The 22,337-nt window shown below is 40.7% G+C and overlaps 1 protein-coding gene across 4 annotated transcripts in view; it reads left to right on the top strand.

The window, feature by feature from the left end:
• HDAC9 (histone deacetylase 9) overlaps positions 1–22,337 on the top strand; it is an 825,092-nt gene that overhangs the window by 52,303 nt on the left and 750,452 nt on the right. For all 4 annotated transcript variants that reach the window (XM_036010543.1, XM_028525366.2, XM_028525363.2 and 1 more), the window contains exon 2: positions 14,343–14,458. In XM_036010543.1, coding sequence (XP_035866436.1) covers positions 14,437–14,458 — 22 coding nt within the window. In that variant the 5' untranslated portion in view covers positions 14,343–14,436. The remainder of the gene's footprint in view (positions 1–14,342; positions 14,459–22,337) is intronic.

Raw genomic sequence — 22,337 nt, 5'->3', positions numbered from 1 at the left:
CAGCAACTGGCAGTTTAAATAAGCAGGAGCTGATATGATTTACCAACCTGATAAACAGCAAGAACTTTAATACAATCTTAAGGACTGCTACAGATGTTGCATTGAGCTATTTATATGTGCTGATCTGTCTCAGTCTATTTTAATATATATGTATATATGCACATTTTTCCTGCAGGACTGAAATATGAAAGCGAAGGCTGTATCTCTCCCCTATGTGACATTAATAGCGCGGTTGCCTGCAGTAAAATGATTTGTTTTGGCCCCTTTGTTTATTATACAGATACTCAGTTTCAAAGGAGGCTTTTTCACGCAGAGAGAATACATGTCCTGTGGATTGATGCTGAACTTGTTTTGAGTTCTAAGTTTATATTTATACACTCAGTAATTGTTATCTTATTGTGCAGGTTTTATAATTTGAAATTTCTCTCCGTTTTTTGAATTGGAATATTAGTTACTCTTTATTCTTCACAGGGATAAAGAGGTTTAATAGGATTGGCTCTGAGTTGGCTTAATTGATTACTGTGTTTTACTAATGGGATCAAGAGGCTTGATCCCATCATGAGACAGTTGGCTTCCTGGGGCAGGTGGATTTTCATCTCTGCTAAAGGTGACCGTCCTGGTTGTCAGTGGACATCTTTCACAGGGGTAGAAAAGCTGCAGCCCATCAGTAATAGTAGTGTAGAAACCCAAAGAGTGCCCCCTCCTGGAAGGAGGTCAGGGCTATCATTTTGTATATAAAGAATATGGTAAACCCGGGAAGCAGTCTGTACAAAGCTCTACACCTTGTCGGGAATGGAATGCACAACATTAAACAACCAACATGCTGTCTAGCACAGGATTTGAGATCATTTTAAGGATAATTTTAACCCTGAAAACATTTTATAATATGAGAATACAAAAATAGGTCATTTTAATCATGAAATAGTTGAAGGATACAGCAAGGTACTTATTCAATGATTTCTTGAAACTATTTACAACTCATTGAGGTTAGGACTTAAGGAACTTCCAGGAAAGGAGGATGGCTTTGCCACCCATGCATGTTTGAATGCAATTCAATGTCCTGTCTTCCATGGTCCACTGCCTGTACAGTGAAAACTTGCTTCTCCAAATTCCTGTTGCACTTGTGCAAGGCTGTTCTGCTTAAGAAATAACACCTGTTAGGGCTGCAGTGTTGCACAACTCCAGGGGGAAGTTGCTGCACAGAAGCCCTGTCATAATGATGTCTCACATTTACTGACTATGAGGCCAAATATTTTAAATATATTGTCATTTGTCCCTAGTGATCCTGCAATAAGCGTGAGAGCCAGCAACTTACCAGTGCGCACAGTGAAAGTTGTTAGAGTGGTAAGGTCATTTGCATGTGAAAGTAGAGCAGGAAAATCAGAGAGGTGGTATTTGGATAAAGGTCCCTCAGACTCCCAGGCTAGTGTCCTCCCCCAACCCCGACTGTGTTTCTTTCTGTGTGTTTTGTTATTTTGTTCTCATACTTTAGCTCAGTGATCTGGGAAGTCTTAGAAAAGACTGCATTTTGAGGGGAGTCCTTGGACCAAATTCTGAGGAATCCCTGGAGTAAAATCTGTGAGGCAGGAGCCATCTGAGCTACCTGCTCAGCTTTGTACTTGAACATGTGGAGTAAGCACTCAGTGCGGACATGTTCAGTTCAAGTGTGGTTAGAACTGCCGCTCCTGTGCTAAACGTAGCCCACAAAGTTCCATAGCATGAACCTGGGTTAGTCTTAACGTGGATGTAAAGTTTGTACAAGTTAGAAAGTTCGATACTAATTGATAGGGTGAAGTCCAAAGATTCATTTCTTACATGTCAGTGTATTCTAGAAATTTAGGTGTATGCTAAAGGATCGGTGTGTGTGTTCTACAGATGCCTTTGTAGAAAAAGGAAAAGCATAGGTGGAAAAAGAACCAGAGATGTGAAATCAAGATAAATCGTTGGAATAGAGTTCTTTGGGAGAGGGGTGAGGAGAAGATAGAGGTGGGAGTTGGTTCAACTCGGTGAAAAGAGATGCTTGGAAAAGGGATCAAAGAAGTAAATGACCTATTTAGTTGGAAGAGATCTTGGAGAAGATTAGTGGAAAAGAGGGTCAAAGGAAAAGATGAGGAGTAAAACGAGTCAGTGATAATGTGCGTATTGTCGAGGAGGGGTCCCGTGCACTTCTCATCTTTTGGCAGGGGACCTGGTGGCTCAGACTTACCCTGTTTCTTTCTTCAGCATGTGGGCATCCTGCTTTGTCATTTCTTCACCCGAGGTGCGTATCTGTCCACATCTGGTGATGTATCTTGGCTGGCTTAAAATTGAACTGACCACTAGCAAGAGATAGAGTCGTGAGTAAAAGGATCAGTGAAATCCTCCTCAACATAGAAAGAGAGGCCTTCGATTCTGTCGAAATTCCCAAGGTGATCTGTTAAAACGGCTGAAAAGTCCTTTATAGAAGGATTTATGCAGTACTCAGGGAATATGCTTCATGTTTCTCTTCAAGTTTCTACAAAATGATAGTTGTTCCTAACTTCCTGCGTTTGATATTTCTGTTTTCCTTTCCATCAATGCCCAAGTGGTTTTTTAAAATATTAGTAACGTCAGTGAAAGAAATGGGTAAATGTGGTATATTCACAGGAACGCGATAACACAGTATATTTCCTTAGGGTCCACGTTGCCTTCTAAAAGAACTGAAGCAAAGAAAGGGAAAAAAACTTCAGTAATTGGATCCCTGTTGTAACCCTAGTGGAGTGAGCAAGATGAATAGCTTTGCGGCAGCACTCTCTTCCGGGGTGAGAGGCGCCACGTGCCGCTGTTTTCTCCTGGGATGGAGTTGGCCTGTAGTAAAACACGGCTTCTGTACTAATAATGACAATCAGCCAACATTTTCCAGCACTTTCTCCTTACGATTGCATTCATTTTCTCCAAGCCTCACAACGACCCGGTGAGCGAAATAATTCATGTTTAAGCAACTGAGGCTCCGAGAGGTTAATTGACTTGTGGATCCCAGCTAGTGAGCCATTTCCCAGGGGCACTTGCCTGCATGAAGGGATTATCAGATCTTCAAGGGTTAGGTTGCAGCATTAGAGAAATCACAGACTACGTGTATATATGTATATATATATATATATATATATATATATATTCAATATTGAAGTTTGAAAAAGAGAACCAAGTCAATCTAAATAGCAGTGATGAATAAAGATCTTTTGTGTGTTGCTAGCTGATCATAGCTCGGCCTCCACCCTGGCAGGGTAGTACACCTGGAGCCGGTTCTTTTAAGCGTGCTTGACCAGGCAGTTTTCTGCAGGGAAGGTTGCGGTGTGAGCGTTACAAAGCCCTCCCACCGCACGGGTGTCAGAGGTTGTCTGTTGCAAGTTCCTTCACTTCGACTATTACTTCCTTTTCACAATTCTATTTTGGACTTCTGTCTTGTGTGTATTTACAGGTAGACAAAGCCTTTTTTTTTTTCTCCTTTGCCATGACTGAAAAGGAGCCTTGTGTATCCTGCAGTTTCTGGGCATTGTGATTCTCGTTTTAAACACAGGCTGATGATAATAGTGGCTGTGACTCCCTATCCTCTATTGCCCAAGCGGGGGAAGTTGCAGGTGGGGAACTTCAAAGATGATCCAATAAAGATCAGTGAAGGAAGGCTTTTTGATAAAATGGTCTTTATTATACAAAAACCGTTTGGGGTATGACTTGGGTACTGAAGACCCTGGGGCTAATCACACTGTTTTAAAAACCAAGGCTTGCTGAGTAAAGGCCTGTTTTTATTAGTGCAGGTACTGTAGTTGGCAGAATTTCTTCTTATGAAATAAAATATCTTGCAGACCATTTCTGATTATGTTATGTATTTTTAGATGTTACCATTGAGTTATATTTATAGTATAGACTACTGAATCCTATCTTAAATATGCAAAATATATGCATAACTAACCTCCCAAGCTGCGTTCCTGCTCTATATTACATTCTACAGTGTAGCCTGTGCTTAAATGGTTCTTCCAAAAGTCTGAGCATGGAGCTTATTATTTGCTTTTAAAATCTAAGCAAAGAGTATGCACAGGAGTGGCACGTGTGGCCCTCGGCACGACACGACACGTTCTGCTCTTAGCTATACTCTAAGGGTGAAGCCAGCAAATACCTGGCAAGTAGACTGGTTTCAAAGCCACTAGTCTTTCATAGGTGACTGCTCGGAGATCAGGATGAGACCGAAGTTGTAGATGTACTAGTTTTTCTAGCGTGTTCGCTGATTCTGAGCTCCAGGTGGCTGCTGTGGTACTAGGGGAGGTTTCCTCACTGCATTGTTGGTGTGGCTCCCATCTGTGCCCATCAGTTTCCCAGTCCCCAGAGCCTCCAGGGTCCTGTTGCTGAAGACAACCTAACTAATGTCAGGAGAATTATTTGCATAGTCCTGCTTCTGCTACTAACGTTGAAAGAGCAAGTGTTTTGAAATCTCCGTATCCCATTCTCCTGTGTCTTGATGAAAAGTGGTTCAATTATTTTCATGTAATTGTGGGGTTGTAGAACTTGTCTAATAAAGAGATAAATTTCCTTTGGAGGGGAAAGAATGAAACTAATAAGCAGGTGAGAAGCTGAACCCTTCCAATGATCTGAGAAGTGACAATATCTTGAATTTCGTAATTCAGGGGCATTTTGCGATATCTGGTGTCTCCCACTGATTCACAAAGCACCCGCCCCATCTGGGTCTGCTCTTTCTACATGGTAGTCCACACTCTGGAATAAATTTCTTTCTTCCTTTGATCCAAATCAAAGGACTGTGTGTTAGTCCTTCAAAATGTTTTACCAACAGGTTGGGTAAGTGATTCTGCCCCGAAGTCAGGCAACTACAGATTCATTGGTTTAACCCTTTCCCTTTGCTGAATCCCTCATCCACCAAGAATTTATTGTGCACCCACATGTGCCAGGCACTGTACTAAGTGTGGGAATTACTGAAATGCACATGGTGCAGTCCCTAAACCGAGGAACATACTCTCATGGTGGATAGATGTACTTTGCCAACATAAGAGGTATTACTATCTAACATAGAAGGGTGTTGGTATAGTGTGACGGATACTGGGCCAGTGGTATCCATTGCGGCTGCAGATGCTCGTCGAAACATGAGAAAAACATACACACGGACAACCGAATCCTGTGGGGAAATAGGTACGAAACGGCCACTCTTTCTAGTGGGGAGCACGCTGTTCTCCCACCGGAGCAGGCTTTTATTGGGTTCATTTGCATAAGAATTCAGGTAAAGCTCATTACTTATTGCCAGGAAGTAAGGATCAAACAATAGGTAACAAGGAAGTCTGAGGGCCTATTTTGAGTCAGGGTCAGATAGCTAAACAGCTATAAAACTTTGAGGAACAAACTTTCTTCTTGTTTGGACCCTTATCATTTAATTGAGAGCATTCTAAACAAAGCAGGTTTCACAGGATTTTACATATTCTTTCTTAGGCCTGATCACCCTGGGAACCTGCCCTTTCCAGCACAGAGCTGCACCACCCTGTCATTGTTTCAGGCTTAGGTGGAGCAAGGGAAGTAAGGCAGCCAAGAGATTAGGAGATTTTCTCCCAGACAGGAGGACTCAGGCTTTGTCAAAGCCGAGGGGTGAGGGTCCATCACCCCCTTTTGCTGTAGCCCCCAAAGTCCTTCCTTGGGGGCCTCCCATGTGATCGTGCCTGTCCTTGGTCGTTCCCCCCTTGGGGAATCTTACTGGTCATTGGCTAACCGACCAAGCATTGGGGGCCAGGCAGGGTGAAGTAAAAGGAGCAGAAGTGGCACCCCTGCCAGGGAGATAAGCTTTTGTCTCCTTGGTGGCTTATGGTCCAAGGTCGTTCCCTCAGCCTTAGCCTTGGTGGGGGTTACAGCTTCTGATACCAGGCAGGGTGGTTCCCAACAGTATAGTATGGAACAAGACACAATGGGAACATCGATGGGGAGCTGACCTTTTCCTTGGAGTTGTTGCTTAAGAATTCTCATTGAACACAGCCTTAAAGAATTTGAGCTGGGCCCTGGCCAGGTAGCTCATTAGTTGGACTATTATCCATACACTGAAAGGTTGCAGATTCAATTCCCTGTCAGGGCACATGCCTGGGTTGTGGGTTTGATGCCTGGTCCGGGTGCATATGAGAGGTGGCTGATTGATGTTTCTCTCTCATACCAGTGTTTCTTTCTCCCTCTCCTTCTCCCTTCCTCTCTCTCTAAAACCAATAAGCATACCCTTGGGTAAGGATTAAAAAGAACATAAAAAGAATTTGAGCTGGGAGGTAGAGGAGAGGTGATACTATCCTTTGCAGAAAATGGCACAAAAACATGGAAATTTGAATGATACTATAGAGGAAAAGTCAGGACTTACACTCAACTGATATATTTAGTGTTCATTCTGATTTATGGGTGTCTGTGCCTCAGCAGGAGTTTATGATGTTGAATATTACCCTAAGAATAATGACAGATTGCCTGGAACCATAGAAGTTACATGTGAGGGGGAAAAAAAGGAAGAAGAGAAAATGGAGTGGGAGGGGAATGTGAATGCCAGCTAAGGAGGTTGCAGACACCGGATTTTACTTACTCACCCATTTATTCATTCATACATTTCCTAGAGGCAGGGATACCAGAAGGGAAGCTAGGTGAAGAATCTAATCAAGAACAAATTATTACTTGAGCTATGGCAGCATTCATTAAAATGGAAAGGAGGGCCCAAATATGAAAGGTATTTTTAAGATATCAGTGGATGACTGCCAGTCAAGATGGTGGTGTAGGCAGACACGGATCATTTATTTGCACAACCACATCAAAATTACAACCAAAAAATAAGCAACCATCATTTGGAACTGTCAGAAATTAGGTTGAATGGAAGTCTGACAGCAACGGAATTAAACCACATCCATCCAGACTGGGAGGAGGTGGCAGAAGCAGGACTGGCTGGTCTCTCACCCAAGTGTGGTGGATAAAAATTTGGGAGGGTTTTCTCAGGAGCAAGGAGTTCCAGCCCCACACCAGGCCTCCCAGCCCAGGGTTTCTGTGCCAGGAAGATAAGTCCTTACAACTTCTGGCTACAAAAACAAGCAGGGATTTTGTCAGTGGAAGAAACTGCAGGAGCCTCAAACAGTTCCACTTAAAGAACCTACACACGGACTCACCTACTCAGACTCACTCTCTCTGAGCTCCAGTACTGGGGTAACAGCTTGACAGGCACCGGTGGCATACAGGGAGGAACTGAAGTGTCTGGCATCAAGGAAAACAGAGTCCATTGTCCCCTTTCTAAGCCCTCCCCTTACAGAGTTGGCAAGCTGGTGCCCTATCTGAGGCTCCATCAATCTGGCTAACACTGTTTGAACCACCTTGGAGATCCCCAGAGACTCTACCCCACCCAACTCATGGGCCCACCCAAGCTGCTTTTCTATATTAATGGCTGGTCTTGGCTCATGTTGCACAATTTTCTAAATTCTATCAAACCAGCAACAGGTGGCCTCAATGAGCCTCAGACATGCCACAAGCAGCAGCCAGCCTAGATTCACAGGTTGGCTTTACCTGGGAATCCCCAAGCCCAGCACAAGGAGAAGCTATCTGAGATCGCTTTATAGCTTAGGCAGGGTGGCCCCCCAGGAAAACACAGGTGGGGGCTGATCTTGGCCTGCACCACCCAGGAAACCCCAGGGCCAACACACCCAGTGGGCAGCTACCGACCACGTCAGAGCACCACCACCCTGCCTCTGCACAGCCGATCCTGGCGGAGATTGGTGGTCAGTGATCACACCCAATCTTTACCCCTGACTGGCCTAGGTAAATCCCTTCCATTGATCTGCCGACAGCAGCCATGGCTCAACTACAAGGGGAGAGTGTACTCAGCCCTCACAAAGGGCGCACCTTGAGTACCCAGCTTGTTGATAAGGGAGGCTGTGCCACTGTACCCTTTAGGACACCTACTACATTAGGTCACACTACCAAGACATGGAGTCAAAGCAACTCTACCTAATACACAGAAACAAACACAGGGAGGCTGCCAAAACAAAGAAACACAGCCCAAATGAAAGAATAGATCAAAACTCCAGAAAAAGGCTTAAACAAAATGAAAAGAAATGCTCTATCAGATGCAGAGTTCAAAACACTGGTTATAAGGATGTGCAAGGAACTTAGTGAGGACCTCAGCAGCATAAAAAAGATCCAGTCAAAAATGAAAGATACACTAATCAAAATACAGAATAATTTACAGTGAAACAACAGTAAAGTGGATGAAGCCAAGTATCAAATCAGTGAATTAGAACATAAGGAAGCAAAAAACAACCCATCAGAACAACAGGACAAAAAAAATCCAAAAAACTGAGGAAAATGTAAGCATCCTCTGGGACAACTTCAAGCAGTCCAATATTTGCACCATAGGTGTATTAGAAGGAGAAGAGAAAGAGCAAGAAATTGGAAATCTATTTGAAAAAATAATGAAAGAAAACTTCTCTAATTTGGTGAAGGAAATAGACATGCAAGTCCAAGAAGCACAGAGAGTCCCCATTATGATGGATGCAAAGAGGCCCAATCCAAGACACATGGTAATTAAGATGCCAAAAGTTAAAGATAAAGAGAGAAACTTAAAAGCAGCAAGATAAAAGTTAGTTACCTACAGGGGAGTTCCCATAAGACTGTCAGCTGATTTCTCAAAAGAAACTTTGCAAGATAGAAGGGATTGGCAAGAAATATTCAAAGTCATGAAAAGTAGGGATCTACAGCCAAGACTGCTCTACCCAGCAAAGCTCTCACTTAGAATGGAAGGGCAAATAAAGAGTTTCCCAGACAAGAAAAAACTAAAGGAGTTCATCACCACCAAACCATTATTATATGAGATGTTAAAGGGACTTATTTAAAAAAAAAGAAGATCAAAACTATGAACAATAAAATGGCAAAGGATACAAATCTATCAACAATGGAATAAAAAAAAAAAAACCCAACACAAACTAAGCAAACAGAAAGAATGGAGACATGGATACAATGAGAATTTTGATGGTTGCCATGTGGGAGGGGGTTGTGGGGGAATGGGTGAAGATGTGAAGGGGTTAAGAAACACAAATAGGTAGTATATCCCCATAGCTATAGGGATATAATGTACAGTATAGGAAATAGAGTAGCTAAAAAACTCATAAATATGACCCATGGACATGACTACGGTGGGGGGTTGCCTGAGGGAACTGGGAATGTTGGATGGAGAAGGGGCAAAGGGGGACCAATCAGGACAACTCTAATAGAAGAATCAATAAAATACAATTAAAAAATAAGGTATCAGCCCTGGCTGGCGTAGCTCAGTGGATTGAGCGTGGGCCGGGAACCAAAGTGTTCCAGGTTCGATTCCCAGCCAGGGTACGTTCCTGGGTTGCAGGCCATAACCCCCAGCAACCGCACATTGATGTTTCTCTCTCTCTCTTTCTCTCTCTCTCTCTCTCTCCTTCCCTCCCTCCCTTCCCTCTCTAAAAATGAATAAATAAAATCTTTAAAAAAAATAAGGTATCAGGGTACTGGCTTTGGTGACTATACATGTGAAATGCAAGAGGTAGAAAGTGAAATAAAAGCTGAGGTTTCCATAACGGATAATGGAGTGTCTGATGTAGCCAATAAAAGTTTGTTGAATTGAATAGAATGTTAAGAGCAATTTTCTAGTATTTTTCTCTAAAGATGAAATTGTGGCAGAATTTTAGATTCTGAGGCATGAGAGAGAGACTGTGGATCCGAAGAACCCCCTGATACTCAATGAACCGGCACAGTAGGCTTATTCCACTAATAAACTATCTCCACAGTGGATGCTATGAATTGAGTCAGCTGGTGAATCCTACTCTTCAGAGGAATTGGAGCTAATGGCTCCATCTGGGAAGAAAAGGGCCTGCAGACTGAACTGTGCATTACAACTGCCCGAAATCTGGGGAGGATACAGTAGAGACATAGTTTTCGCTGGCTACGTAAACTACAAAAGCATTCTGCTTTCTTAGTGGCACACTGTCCAAAATAATACCAATTGCCCAAAAGGAAAAAAAGAAAAAAGGAAACCATAATAAGAAGCTCAGGCTATACTTAAAAAAAAAACAATAGAAATATTGTGATAAGAACATAATGTTTAAGTCAGATTTAAAAGCTTATGCTGTGAGAATTCTTGCAGACATTTATTTTAGATTTTTTATTTATTTTATCATTTTTTTGTGTCTGAGTTCAGTCAATTAATTGGCTAGATAGGTTTTTTAGTAAAGAAGACCCGCATTTCATGTGTCAATATTGAAATTGTGACAACTAGGGAGACAGTCCTGACACTGAAGCAGCTGTGCTAGAACGGCCATAATTCCTTGCGGTGCTGTGCAGGAGAGCTCTGGGCTAGGAGTCAGAGGACCCGCCCTTCACTTCCCACCTGCATGTCTGTGAACACACCCTCAGCCTCTCTAAGCCTCGAATTTTTCATCTGTAAAATGGGAATAATGATGGCTTATTCAGTATACTCTGAAGGGCCGTTTGATGATTGGGGGAGATACTCCTTGGGCAAGTTTTGTCATTTGTAAAGCTCTGCTGCTTTGCCATTCATTACTATGGAACAGTCCATGTAGGTGGAGTGCGTGGAGGACCCACGGAATGACAACCACAGTGATAATGAGAGCAGTGTGGGCTGGCTGCAAAGCTAAGACATTGCAGGATGTCACCCCTGGGGCTGTTGCCTTGTACTGTATATCCCAGGATATCGAAGCAGTAACTTGCTTGCAGGCAGCAGACTAACTTATAGTCAGAGATAGTCATTTGGAAGCAAAGATTCTTAGCTTCTAATTGTGGATTCAGGTAGCTCAAGTATAGTCAAGAGCCAAAATAACAATTCTTGTATCTCTTTAAGTAAAAGATTCACAGCAACAGTTTTCCTCTTGCTGTTCTTCTCTTTACGTCCTAAGTGTGCACATATTTTTACAGCATAGGCAATTAGGATGCAAATTATTGAAACCAGATATATTCCCATATCTGCTTTGATCACTTGTACTCTCAATGAACAGTACTTTTTTTCCATTTTTTTAAAATTTATCTACCCAGTTGAAGGCCAGTTTCCTATTATTTCTAGTTTAGGCTCATTGTAAGGATGACTTATATACTAGGGGGAAACGTCCCCATTCTCAGATAATAGTTTTTCTCTGAAGCCCATTTGGATAAAGAAGTATGGGAAGATTTAAGAATAAATTGGTCATTCTTGTTGATGGATGTTCCCCACTGACCCGGTCTTTCTTTTCCAAGAGTTAAAAAGGGCTTCATTTGTAAAATTTCATAACAATTTTGTCCCTAAAAGGTGTGAATAGGAACTGCTAATCTGTTGATTTGTCAGCCACCAGGAAAGGGAAAAAGGGAAGCTTAGGTAGGTAACTGATGATTCATTCTCTCTCTCTCTCTCTCTCTCCCCACACACACACACACACAGACACATACAATGTGCATGTATGTTTAAAGGATCAGTACCTCTGAAACTTGTTAGGACAGCTCTTTAAAGAATCATATTCCAGCCCTGGCTGGTATGGCTCAGTGTATTGAGTGCCGGCCTGTGAACCAAAGGGTCATGTATTTGATTCCCAGTCAGGGTACATGCCTGGGTTGTGGGCCAGGTCCCCAGTAGGAGGCACATGAGAGGGAACCACACATTGATGTTTTTCTCCCTCGCTTTGTCCCTCCCTTCCCCTCTCTAAAAATAAATAAATAAAGTCTTTAAGAAAAAAAAATATATTCCAGTTATGCAATTATAGCTGTGACACTTTGGTTCATTGTGGCTCATTATGAATGAAGATGCAATAACTGGAGACTAGTACCTATCAACATAGAAGTGCATATTAATTCTCTTTATAGTTGTCCAGGTAACAAGGCTTTCCTAATAGTAGAGGAATATGTCATGATTAGGAAGTTATTAAAAAGATTGAATGGCAAGGAGAGTAGTTCAACTTTTAACAAGGCATTGAATGATGATATTTTAGAAGTAGAATTTGCATTTCCATTTGAGATTAACTGCAACTCAAATCTAGGGCTGTGAAGGCAAAACCCAACAATTATGTCACCAGCCATAAATCAGCATGTCCTGGACCGGCATTATTTATGTTTGTGGAAATGAGAGGCAGAGGTGGTGAAAATAGAAACGTCTTTTCTAATTTTAGATTTTGGGACAAGGAGCAAAACTTCACCTTGGTGTTACTACTCTTAACTATTGAATATTATTGGTTAAACTGAGTTGTATTTGGAAATATACAAGCATCAATTTTACAAAGTGACATTATGGATTAACTTTTTTGTTTTGTTTAAACACCGAGAACTGTGCCTCTGATGGAAGGCATCTTTTGGTGTTCCTTTCCTTCCATTCCCTTAAGTCCCTTGCTTTTTGTTATTCTTAATTCAAAATCAAACCGTTGAGAATCCAGAGTGCAGCGAGAACATTTAGGATATGTTCCAGACTGCAATGTAAAAAAGGTAAAAGTGCCAAAAATATCAAAGTCCACACTCATTAATTTTAGATGCCCTATACATTTAAATCTAATTCAAGTTTTAATTTTGATTTTGTTTCATTACCTTTTAATTATGAAGCAGATGACATCTCACCTGTTTTTCTCACCTCCGAAGGAGGTGTGGGGAGAGTGACAAGTATCTGTTAGCATGGTTGATGTAAAAATGACATCAGCCCTGGCTGGTGTGGCTCAGTGGTGTGGCTCAGAGCACCGACCTGTGAACCAAAGGGTCGCCAGTTCAACTCCCAATTGGGGCACATACCTGGACTGCAAGCCAGGTGCCCCGGTGGGGGGCATCTGAGAGGCAACCAGACACTGATGTTTCTCTCCCTTTCTTTCTCCCTCCCTTCCCCTCTGTCTAAAGATAAATAAAATATTTAAAAAAATAAAAGTGACATCAGTATGGTCTTTCTAAAAGTACTTTGTAACTGTTTAAAACTATGCAAATGATTTCTTCTTTAAAATATGATATTGACTTTTTTTATTTACAAGTCAGAATCAGAATGTCTGTTTGCTGATACAGAAATAAAAAGTTTTCTGTTCTTCCTTTTTCAGTTTTTAAAGAAATATTGCTTTTTCATCAACATGGAAATTAAGATTTTTAAAATAATGTTAATAAAATATGCACATCGTATAATTTTGAAGATTTATAAAAATATACAGTTTATTGTTACTAAATCTTAAAGTATATCCCGCATTAAAGAGGCCATGAGAAGTAGCCTGCTGCAGTTAATGACTCTATTTAACTGTTCTAATAATGAGCATATTTCTATTGAGAGACCATTTAAAGTATTATAGGTATTCTTGGTGAGCTTGCATAGTTCTTCAAAAGAAATACATATTTATATACTGCTTTATACATCTGGGCAAAAAAATAGTAACAACACTTTCAAAATATGGCTGGGAAAACGAATCACAATAAATACATTGGATTCTCAAGGTAAAGAGATGCCTCACTCTCAGGGTTACAGCATTCTGTGTATAAAAATAGTGCAATTGGGCCATACTATTTTTGCAAGAAACTCATTAAGAGCAACATTAAAAGCTCCTTCTTTTTCCTCTTTTTTTAAACTTTGACAAATTCCAGTAAACTGTGAGGAAACTGCCCTTCCAGTTGCTCTTCCTTTGCTGCAGTGTCGAGTGGTGAGAGTGCATCCGAATTAAAATCAGAAAGCCCCTTAAATCCCTTCCAAGAAGCCCATCCTGTGCCACTCCTAGAAAGACTATAGCTGTTACTGCTTTCGGCTGGAACAAGATTGCAAAAGTCTTCAAGAAGAAATGGAAATTGTAAGGGGAGTTTCCTGCCGCTCTTATATTTTATGGTTTATTTATCCCTTTTTTTAAGTCCATTAAAATTCTTCCGCCAAGATGTCTTATCTCTAGATGGAAATCTTTGACAATGATAAAAATACTATGGAATGAGATACTAACATCCAAAATTCCGCAAACTATTTTAAATTTCTAAAATAATGATAACAAAAAACAACAACTTATAGTGACTAGTTAATAGAGAACTAATTATAACTATGTGAAGTGGTTTCCCATTCACAGATTTTATTCTGGTGTTCACAATATTTCTGTGTTTTTAGCATGACTGATAAATTTGCTCCTTTATAGATAAAATTCAGATAATAGATGCCTAAATTATATTAATTGTATATCTATATGTAGTACCTATATGTATCTATAATAACATATATTGATATAGATCATTATCGATGAAGATTGCAGACACTTGGGAAGCTGATGTGACTTTTTCAAAGACCCACGGTTGAGCTGTGGCTGAGCGGAGACTCTCTGTCTCTTTTCCTTCGTGGTTTGACATAATGTGTATCATCCACGTGCCTTTCTCTTGCATTCCAGGTTTCTCCTCCACCAGGCCCCTGGGGACCGACGTTGCCAGCTGAAGGAAGGCTGTGAACCCGCATCCCACCCATCAGTCCGACTGACTCCCGTGATGAGCTCACCAGTGCAGCCCGGTCAGTCTCATTGCTTTTTAAACCTTTAACAGACTGTGTATGAAAGATATTGCTTTGTGTTGCTTCAAACCAAAAATTTAAGTCATGAAAGGACTTTCTGTGTTTTCTGATGTAGATTGGTTGATGGAATGAATTTTGAATATTTATTCTGGAGCCAATCCTCTATTATGTAAACCAGTTGGCTTTTCAGGCAACTGACTTCATTCGCGTTGTTATCTGAGCACTGGGCTTTCATTCTTCCAGGTCTCATGTGACATTTGGGTTGAATTTTATGAAGCTATAAATGTTTATTCCAGATGAGGGTGGGCATCTTAAATTGTTCTGTGAACTTTGGAAGTCAGCATGTGGAATCGCTCCTCCTTCATCTCTTGACACACAGGAAGGATAGTTTTCCTCCCCACCCTTCTCTGCTGTCACTCCTGTTTCCTCTGTGCGTACTTAATTATAATCTCAGCACCTGCTTCCTCCGAATCCAGTGTACTGTGTGGCTCGTGTAATGTTGTGACCAGCACTGCCAACACCCATTCCTACAGGAACAGGGTGTCACTTTTGGAACAAGCACAGACCAGGTCTTCAGAATGACGGAGCAGGCTCAGAAACCACATGCTTAGCATGAACGAATTTAAAAAGAATTTTCTGTTTGGATGACTGTAGGAGCATTCATTTCTATGTATTATTTAAAACACTGTTTCAGCATCTTGATATCCTTGAGTTATCCAACTTCCAAGATTGAAGCTAATGTAATATTATATTTAGAGTTTATAAAGGGAAATCTTTGCCAAGAATTTCCCTCTGCAGAGTGCCACACCCAGGTTAGCTGCTCTGAAAGGTCATGGCCTCATGAGTCTCCCCCCACACCCCCAGGGGGCCCGAAGCTTGCATGTTGAATTTGGAACTGGAAATTAGTGGGGAGTAGAACTGTGGTTGTTGATTCTAGATGACATGGCAGAGCTCTCTTCCAGAGTCTTCCATTATAGGTATAGTTTATAATTAGCATTGTCATCTGGATAAGCAGATAAAGGGTAACCTCAGCCTCTTATCTCTGAATCCACATGTCCCAGAGGCTCCCAAACTTTACCACGCATCAGTATCATTGGGAGGGGTTGTTCGAAACAAGCCCGTGACCCTGACTGGTGTGACTCGGTTGGGCATCGTCCAGCAAACAGAAAGGTGGCCAGTTGGGCAGGGGACATGCCTGGGTTGCGGGTTCAGTTCCCAGTCAGGGCATGAACGGAAGGCAACCAATTGATGTTTCTTTCTTGCCGATCAATGTTTGTCACCCTTTCTTTCTTGCCTCCCCCCTTTGCCTTTCTCTCTAAAAACCAAAAAAAACCCATGCTCATAGTGTTTGACTCAGTAGGTCTGGAGTGGGGCCCAATAACTGCGATTTTTGCAGGGCTTTGGCTGCCTGGGGACTAGGCTTTGGTAACTCCTGGTCTAACCTGCTGTGCCTGTTCCTTCCCCCCTCCCTGTTCCTTCCCCCGCCCCTGCCGGCTCCCCAGCCTGCTCTCGTACATTGCCCTGCGCGAGCTGCTCTGCTCATCAGGTATAGCCTAGTCTTCTTATACTTTCTACTGAGATGAACTTAAACCCATGTTAGCATTTTATCTATGTATGTATTGCACTTTAAATACATATTATATATATTCATTTATATATAAATTTAATGTTTCAAAATTGCATAATTTAACACAGGCATTTAATTTAGAACCACCACAGTCGAACTTTTTTTTCCCTTGTGGTAGAATGTGTTGGAATCATTAAAAAACATACTAAAAGTAATAGGAACACATTGGCTAAGTACAGAAGTGGCGAAGCACTTCCCCCATTTCCAGAAGTTATTATTTAGAATTTATACAGGGGCTTGCCTGCAGTTCCCACGGCCAGAACCTAGACTGTTTATACATCTAAACAAATGTCCCCTGTCCCTTTTTTCTCTACCCCCTCAACATGCACACACACACACACACACACACAAAGACACGTGCAGATACACACACACCCCTCCCACACTGTTTGTCACCTCCCACCTTCGCGTCATCAGAGAGTGACAGGGCAGATTGAATCATGGGAAAATAGAATTTACAGCAGTGACAACAGCTGTGTGCAAATGAGACATTTGAAAAGGCATTTCTACCTGGATATGTAATCTTGAACTGGACACACAGTGCAGATGTCATCGAGGCTAATGAGAGATGAAACTACACAGGAAAATTTTGAATCCGAATTATAATGGAACTCAATTTACACAACTTATGAATAGTGCAAGCATAGGGTTTCAGCGTCTCTATGGTCTTTATGTATCATGTTTCTAATGTGTGGACCTGGACCCACTTGTTTACGGAGAAACACACAGTCCCATCAGAACACTATTAGAAGTGCTTAGATTTGCTGTTTAGCTCATCAAGGCCTATTTAAAGGTAACTACACTGCAATGAGTGGATGCAGAAATATTTTGATAAAGTTAGCTGAAAAAGAGAATCAATGCAATGTAATAAGAAATATTTTTAAATTGTACATGCTTAAGGAAAAGTGGATCAAATGGCAGAAAGTTAAACAGGTAAGAGATTTTATGCTGATTTTTAGTGGGAGCTATGGGCACTTTAGAGAATTTCTCAGGTAGGTTTGTATTGCATCTAATTTCATTCTAAAAGTATTATTTTTGGAGAGGTCTGTGTAAGGGTGATATCACTCTTGGTTTCTCATCTTATGTGTGAAACAGAGGGTAGGGTGAGATTTTTGTTATTAATGTTAACTGCTTAAGAGGTAAAGTACATTGGGCAACAAAGCTATGGAAATGCTGTATATATGTAAGGAACAGATGGTCAGAAGCAATGTTTACTGAACTTTGTGAGGTAAAAGAGAAGGAAAACAGATGAGTGCATGCAGCTAACTCCTCCTGAGGGGAGAAGAAACAGACACAATTAGAGGGGATTTGAGAGTTAATATGAGTCACATTGTCCACCTGGGGTAGATGGTTGGTTGTGTAGAGAGTGAATGTGAGCTGATGCATCAAGGTGCATATAGTGAAGGAGGGACTATGATGCATAGCTCAGCTTCTCCTACTGAAGACTATCACAACTTGTAGCATTTTAGAAAAAAAATAGGAGTTCTTATAGGTGAATCTATTGTAAGATATAACATGGTCAAATATATGGGACTCTTTAAAAATAAAGGAAAATAATACCAAATGCCTTGGTGAGTTTCACATATAGCTGACACAAACTCACTACTGGTAATATCTCACAGTTGAATCCAGCTTACCCTGTCCTCAAGAATATTGACTTTATAATATGAAAGTATCCTTGGAGGCTGCTGTGTCGATGAGGGAGTTCTGGCCAGGAGAATAACTGTGCAGTTAGGAGAAGGGAAAAAGTGGGAGATAAATGAGACAATACTGAGTGAAGCTCTTGATTGTAGAGTCCTCAAAATTTCCTTGTGTACTCTCTCATAAATACATTTGCTCTGGTGAGAGCAGCATTAGACAGAGGTCTTAATCAGTTCTGTTTGGGAAGTTTTTATGAATGAAATCCTAATTGAGGACAGTCATAGCAAATGGGCCAGGTGGGTGGGAATCTTTTCTGTTTACTGCCAGTAAGTACAAATCATGATTAGAGACCCGAAATGCACTTGGAAAATGTTTGGCCACAAACATGAATATATTATTCTGCTCTTAGTCTGTATCTTATGGCACCATAACTATTCCACTGGTGAGAAATAACCTAATCGTTTGACTTAGAAGTGTTTTTTTCTTACATCTCCTTTTTTTCTAACTATGCAAAAAGAGAATTAAATTGGTTTATGCATTCGCCATCCATTTATTTTGCTTTTGTTCCCCAAAGGGCTCTAAGGGATTTTGTGCACCAGGACAACAGACTCATTCCAGTTATTACAGAAGTTCTTTAATAGTCCGTGTCACAGACACAGGACAATATTTCTGTTTGTCTTGAAAACTTGTCCCGGGTGGTGTGAATTCTTTTCCCTGTCTCACAGGAGTTCTCCATCTATATTCAAGTATAGTTAATATCAAGTACTAAATAGTACTGTCTTGATCATTCAGCCAAACAATAAGCACTGAGTTTTGAATATAGAATCACTGGTTCTTATTCTAATTTTGCTTCGCCAATAATGTTCTTAGGGCACTGGGTGCTGCTTTTTGGCACCAAGGAGCTTGAACAAGGAAAGACTACGTGGGTAAGATTGTCAGCTAGTTGCTGCAATCGACAGAGTCGTTTATTTAAAACTCATGAAGCAAATATTTTGTGCCAGGCAGTGTGTTGTTTAGTGGTACTAAGTCATGAGCCTTATGCACAGCACCCTTTAGTGGGGGAGACAAAAGTGTAAATAGTTTTGGTTCATTCCTTGTGCTCTTTTAAGATATATATATGAACAGAACCTAATTTCTGAGTACCTCAGTATGGATGCCATTTCTAGTAATTTAATTTTTATCAGAAGTGCCAAATCTCAGAAGGAAAGACTTTAGGGCTCATCTAATCCAGAGTTTCCCAGACACGTCTGATAATAAGAATCACGTGGGGCTCTTGTTAGTAATACTGGTTCTTGGGCCCCTCCCCTCACGAGGCTGGTGTGGGAGACCTGGAGGGGGTACCAAATAAGGTGGAACACCCTGCTCTTCACTGTGACTGGGTGAAGTGCAGAAATAAATATTCTTTAATCTGCCTAACAAACTCTAGTGTTTCTTATTTTGGGACTCTAGAAAAACAAAAAATGCTTGATCAAATCCGATCTTAATGTAGGTGTTTTCTCCTGTGAGTTGAGATATAACTCGGTCATTCTGCTTTCTGATAGATAAAACAGCAGTGCTGTGGAAAAGAAGAGGAGGGAATAATGTGTGGGGACGTTCTGTGTGTGTTTGTGTGTGTTCTCTGCCACCTAGGCCTTCCCATGTTCATGTCGAGATGAACCGAAGCGATCCTTCTAGGGTACATTTCCGTCCCTTCCCCACTCCCTCAAAACATGTTTCTACCTGTTTTAGCAGAGACCGGGTTTTTAATATGATACTATAGAAAATATGATTTGAGCCTGAACATTTTTAAGAGTAAATAAATTAGGCTGTGTCAACCCTATGGTGATTCCAGCATGACTTTTAATTTGACGAATCTAATTTATATGATGTAATTTCGATGAGAATGTTCCCAAAGGAATTTTCCAAACATTGACCACATAGTGCATCATACCCCAGACCTATACAGCGATGTGGCCCTGTGGCCTTCTAGATGACCTTGGGTAATGGAGTTGCCATAGCAGTCATTGCAAAGTTCGATAACTTTAGTTTTCAAAGCCCACTGCATAAAGGTAGCTCATTTTTCTTTTCTTCACCACTGTGGGAGCATGTAATAACTATTCCACCCTTATGGAGTCAGAGGACCAGGCAATTTATATAAGCTAAAGGTTCGTGGCAAGATATTCTATATTCTATTCTATTCCTTTCTTCACTGGCAAATCTTCAACAAAAATTCATTGCGTTTTCCCTACATGCCTCTGTTTTGCTAAAGAACTGAATACTCTTATAAAAATGTAGATTAGCTGATAATCAAAAAGTTCTTTGAAATATAACTCTGCTATGGAAATGCTAAGTAGTATAAACAATTTGAGGGCAAGCATTAATGAAAGCTTCACTGCAAGCATTTTTTAAAGAGGACCAATAAAAGCTTCACAGTTCAATTAATACAGCACAACATTGGGTTTTCCAGAAGCATATGGGGCCCAGAAGGCCTGCCCCTGTTTTTAAAATTTACGAACTCTTTAATGATTCACCACTTTTACTCCAGCGCATTACCCACCACGGTGCCATTTAGTCATTAAGTAGGAAACGAAAACCAGGACAGAGCTACAAACAAGTATCATAATGTCCAAGTGGGGACTTTTTCTTCAGTTTGTTCACAGTGTTACCATAAAAAATGAATGGTACACCCAATAAATTCAATAAAAATAAAAAAAAGAATGGTAAATGAAGTAGCCATAGGACAGACCAAGTCGGTAATGGCTTCTCCTGGTGAGTGATCAGATGGCTTTTTAATGAAATACAGGTCAAACCTCATTGCAATAAGCCGTGTGTAAGTAAAATATTTTTAGTTTCCTGGCTAATTATTTATTTCAAGTGGTATTCAATAAAAGTATTCTAAGATAATCAAATGAATTAATTCCTAGAAGGTTTTCTTGTAATAGAATTTGATTGCAGAGTATAGTATTGGTGGGAAACACTGAATATTACATTTATTAAATATTGTTTCAAATATATATTTGTACTAATATAACTTTACAGTTATTCTTTTGTTACTTCCTTTTTTGAAAGATTTTACTTATTTATGTTTAGAGAGAGGGGAAGGAAGAGAGAGAAACATCACTTCAGTGTGAGAAAGAGACATCAATCAAACAGTTGTCTCTCTTATGAGCTCCGACCAGGGGACCGAACCCCCAACCCAGCCATGAGCCCTGGCTGGGGATTGAACAGGTGACTTTTCGCTTTACGGGATGACACCCAACCAACTGAGCCACACCGCTCAGGGCTCTGTTGCTATTTCTAAGTCTAAACTTCTCAATCTCATATTCAAATTTGAAACAACCAGAGTGAGCATTTTATTTTATTTATTCTCCAACTCCTGAGGGACAGTGTCTTAAAAGTTAGTCCCAGTCTTTTCCCAAATGTTCTGTTTAAATTTATTCTGCACGTTTATTTGTTCCCACCTTTACTTTCCACATTAAATTTTGGTGGGTAATTCAGTTGATATATTTCTTACTGTGTTCATTTGCAGCACTACCAAACACCCCATAATACAGTTCAGACAGGAAGCAAGGTTATTTCTTACTCACATAAAGACCAAAAGGGTTTTCCTGAGTGGCGGGCTGTTCTTTTTCTAGTGGCTGTTCAGGGCCCCAGACAGCTGAGAACGGTGGCTCACACCTCCACCGCTCAGGGGTTCTAACATCCCCGTGCCTCTCCACAGCAGGCTGATGGAAGGGAAATGGGAGAAGTGCACTGTGAGTAAGTTTCCCTAGGTCTGTTGCTTTTGTTCACAGTTTATTGGGTAGAATTTAGATATGTAGTCACACCTAATTACAAAGGAGTTTGGGAAATGTAGTCTAGTAATAGCCCAGGAAGAGAGAAGGAGTTTTGGTGAATAGCTGGCCAGCCTCTACCATATTAGTGTTCGCCACTCACCATTCACTGGGAGCGCAAATACGGTATTGCTTACAAGAGGGGCAGTATTTCATAATTACTTAAGAATTTGTTAACTCTTTCATAAACTCCAGTTATTAAAGAATTAAGTAAGGTTCCTTTAAAGAAATAGAAACCCATTAACATCAGGACAAATCAACTTATAAACATTTTCTAACAGCTGTTTGACTAAGCCTTTCTCTACGAATCATGCTGAATAGTGAAGCTGAGTAGCTGTCAGAAAATTCAAGTTGTTGTTAGTGGGAACTCTCCAGGAATTGGGAATATGGTATCTAATGTAGACTATTGTGTCCTTAATTAGTGTATAAAAGTCATGTCAGTGACAGCGGAAGACTGAAAAAGAAAAAGGTCAAGTCAGTTTGTCTGAAATTATAGTTTCATATATACTGAGGAAGAATTTCCTTAATATTCCCAGTTCTTATGCTTGGCCTTTATTGCACATTGGCATTTTAAACACATTTTTAGACACCTTCATAGTTTTAAATATTACTCTGAAAATCTAGGCCAATTGATACATACTTGTTTTGCACTGATCTTTACACGGACAAAATTATAAAACAACAGTAGGCTTTGTTTTCTGAAGATTCATGAGCAAAATGTTGGTATTTCTGCAAAATACACAGGGGCAGCCTTTTGTTTATAGCATTCTGTGGGACCTTTATAAATTTTTTTCTCTGT

The sequence above is a fragment of the Phyllostomus discolor genome, chromosome 10 (genome assembly GCF_004126475.2).
Source record: "Phyllostomus discolor isolate MPI-MPIP mPhyDis1 chromosome 10, mPhyDis1.pri.v3, whole genome shotgun sequence".
NCBI classification, from domain to species: Eukaryota; Metazoa; Chordata; class Mammalia; order Chiroptera; family Phyllostomidae; genus Phyllostomus; species Phyllostomus discolor.
Note: the sequence above shows the minus strand (reverse complement) of the source record. Positions and strands in the feature narration are given on the sequence as shown.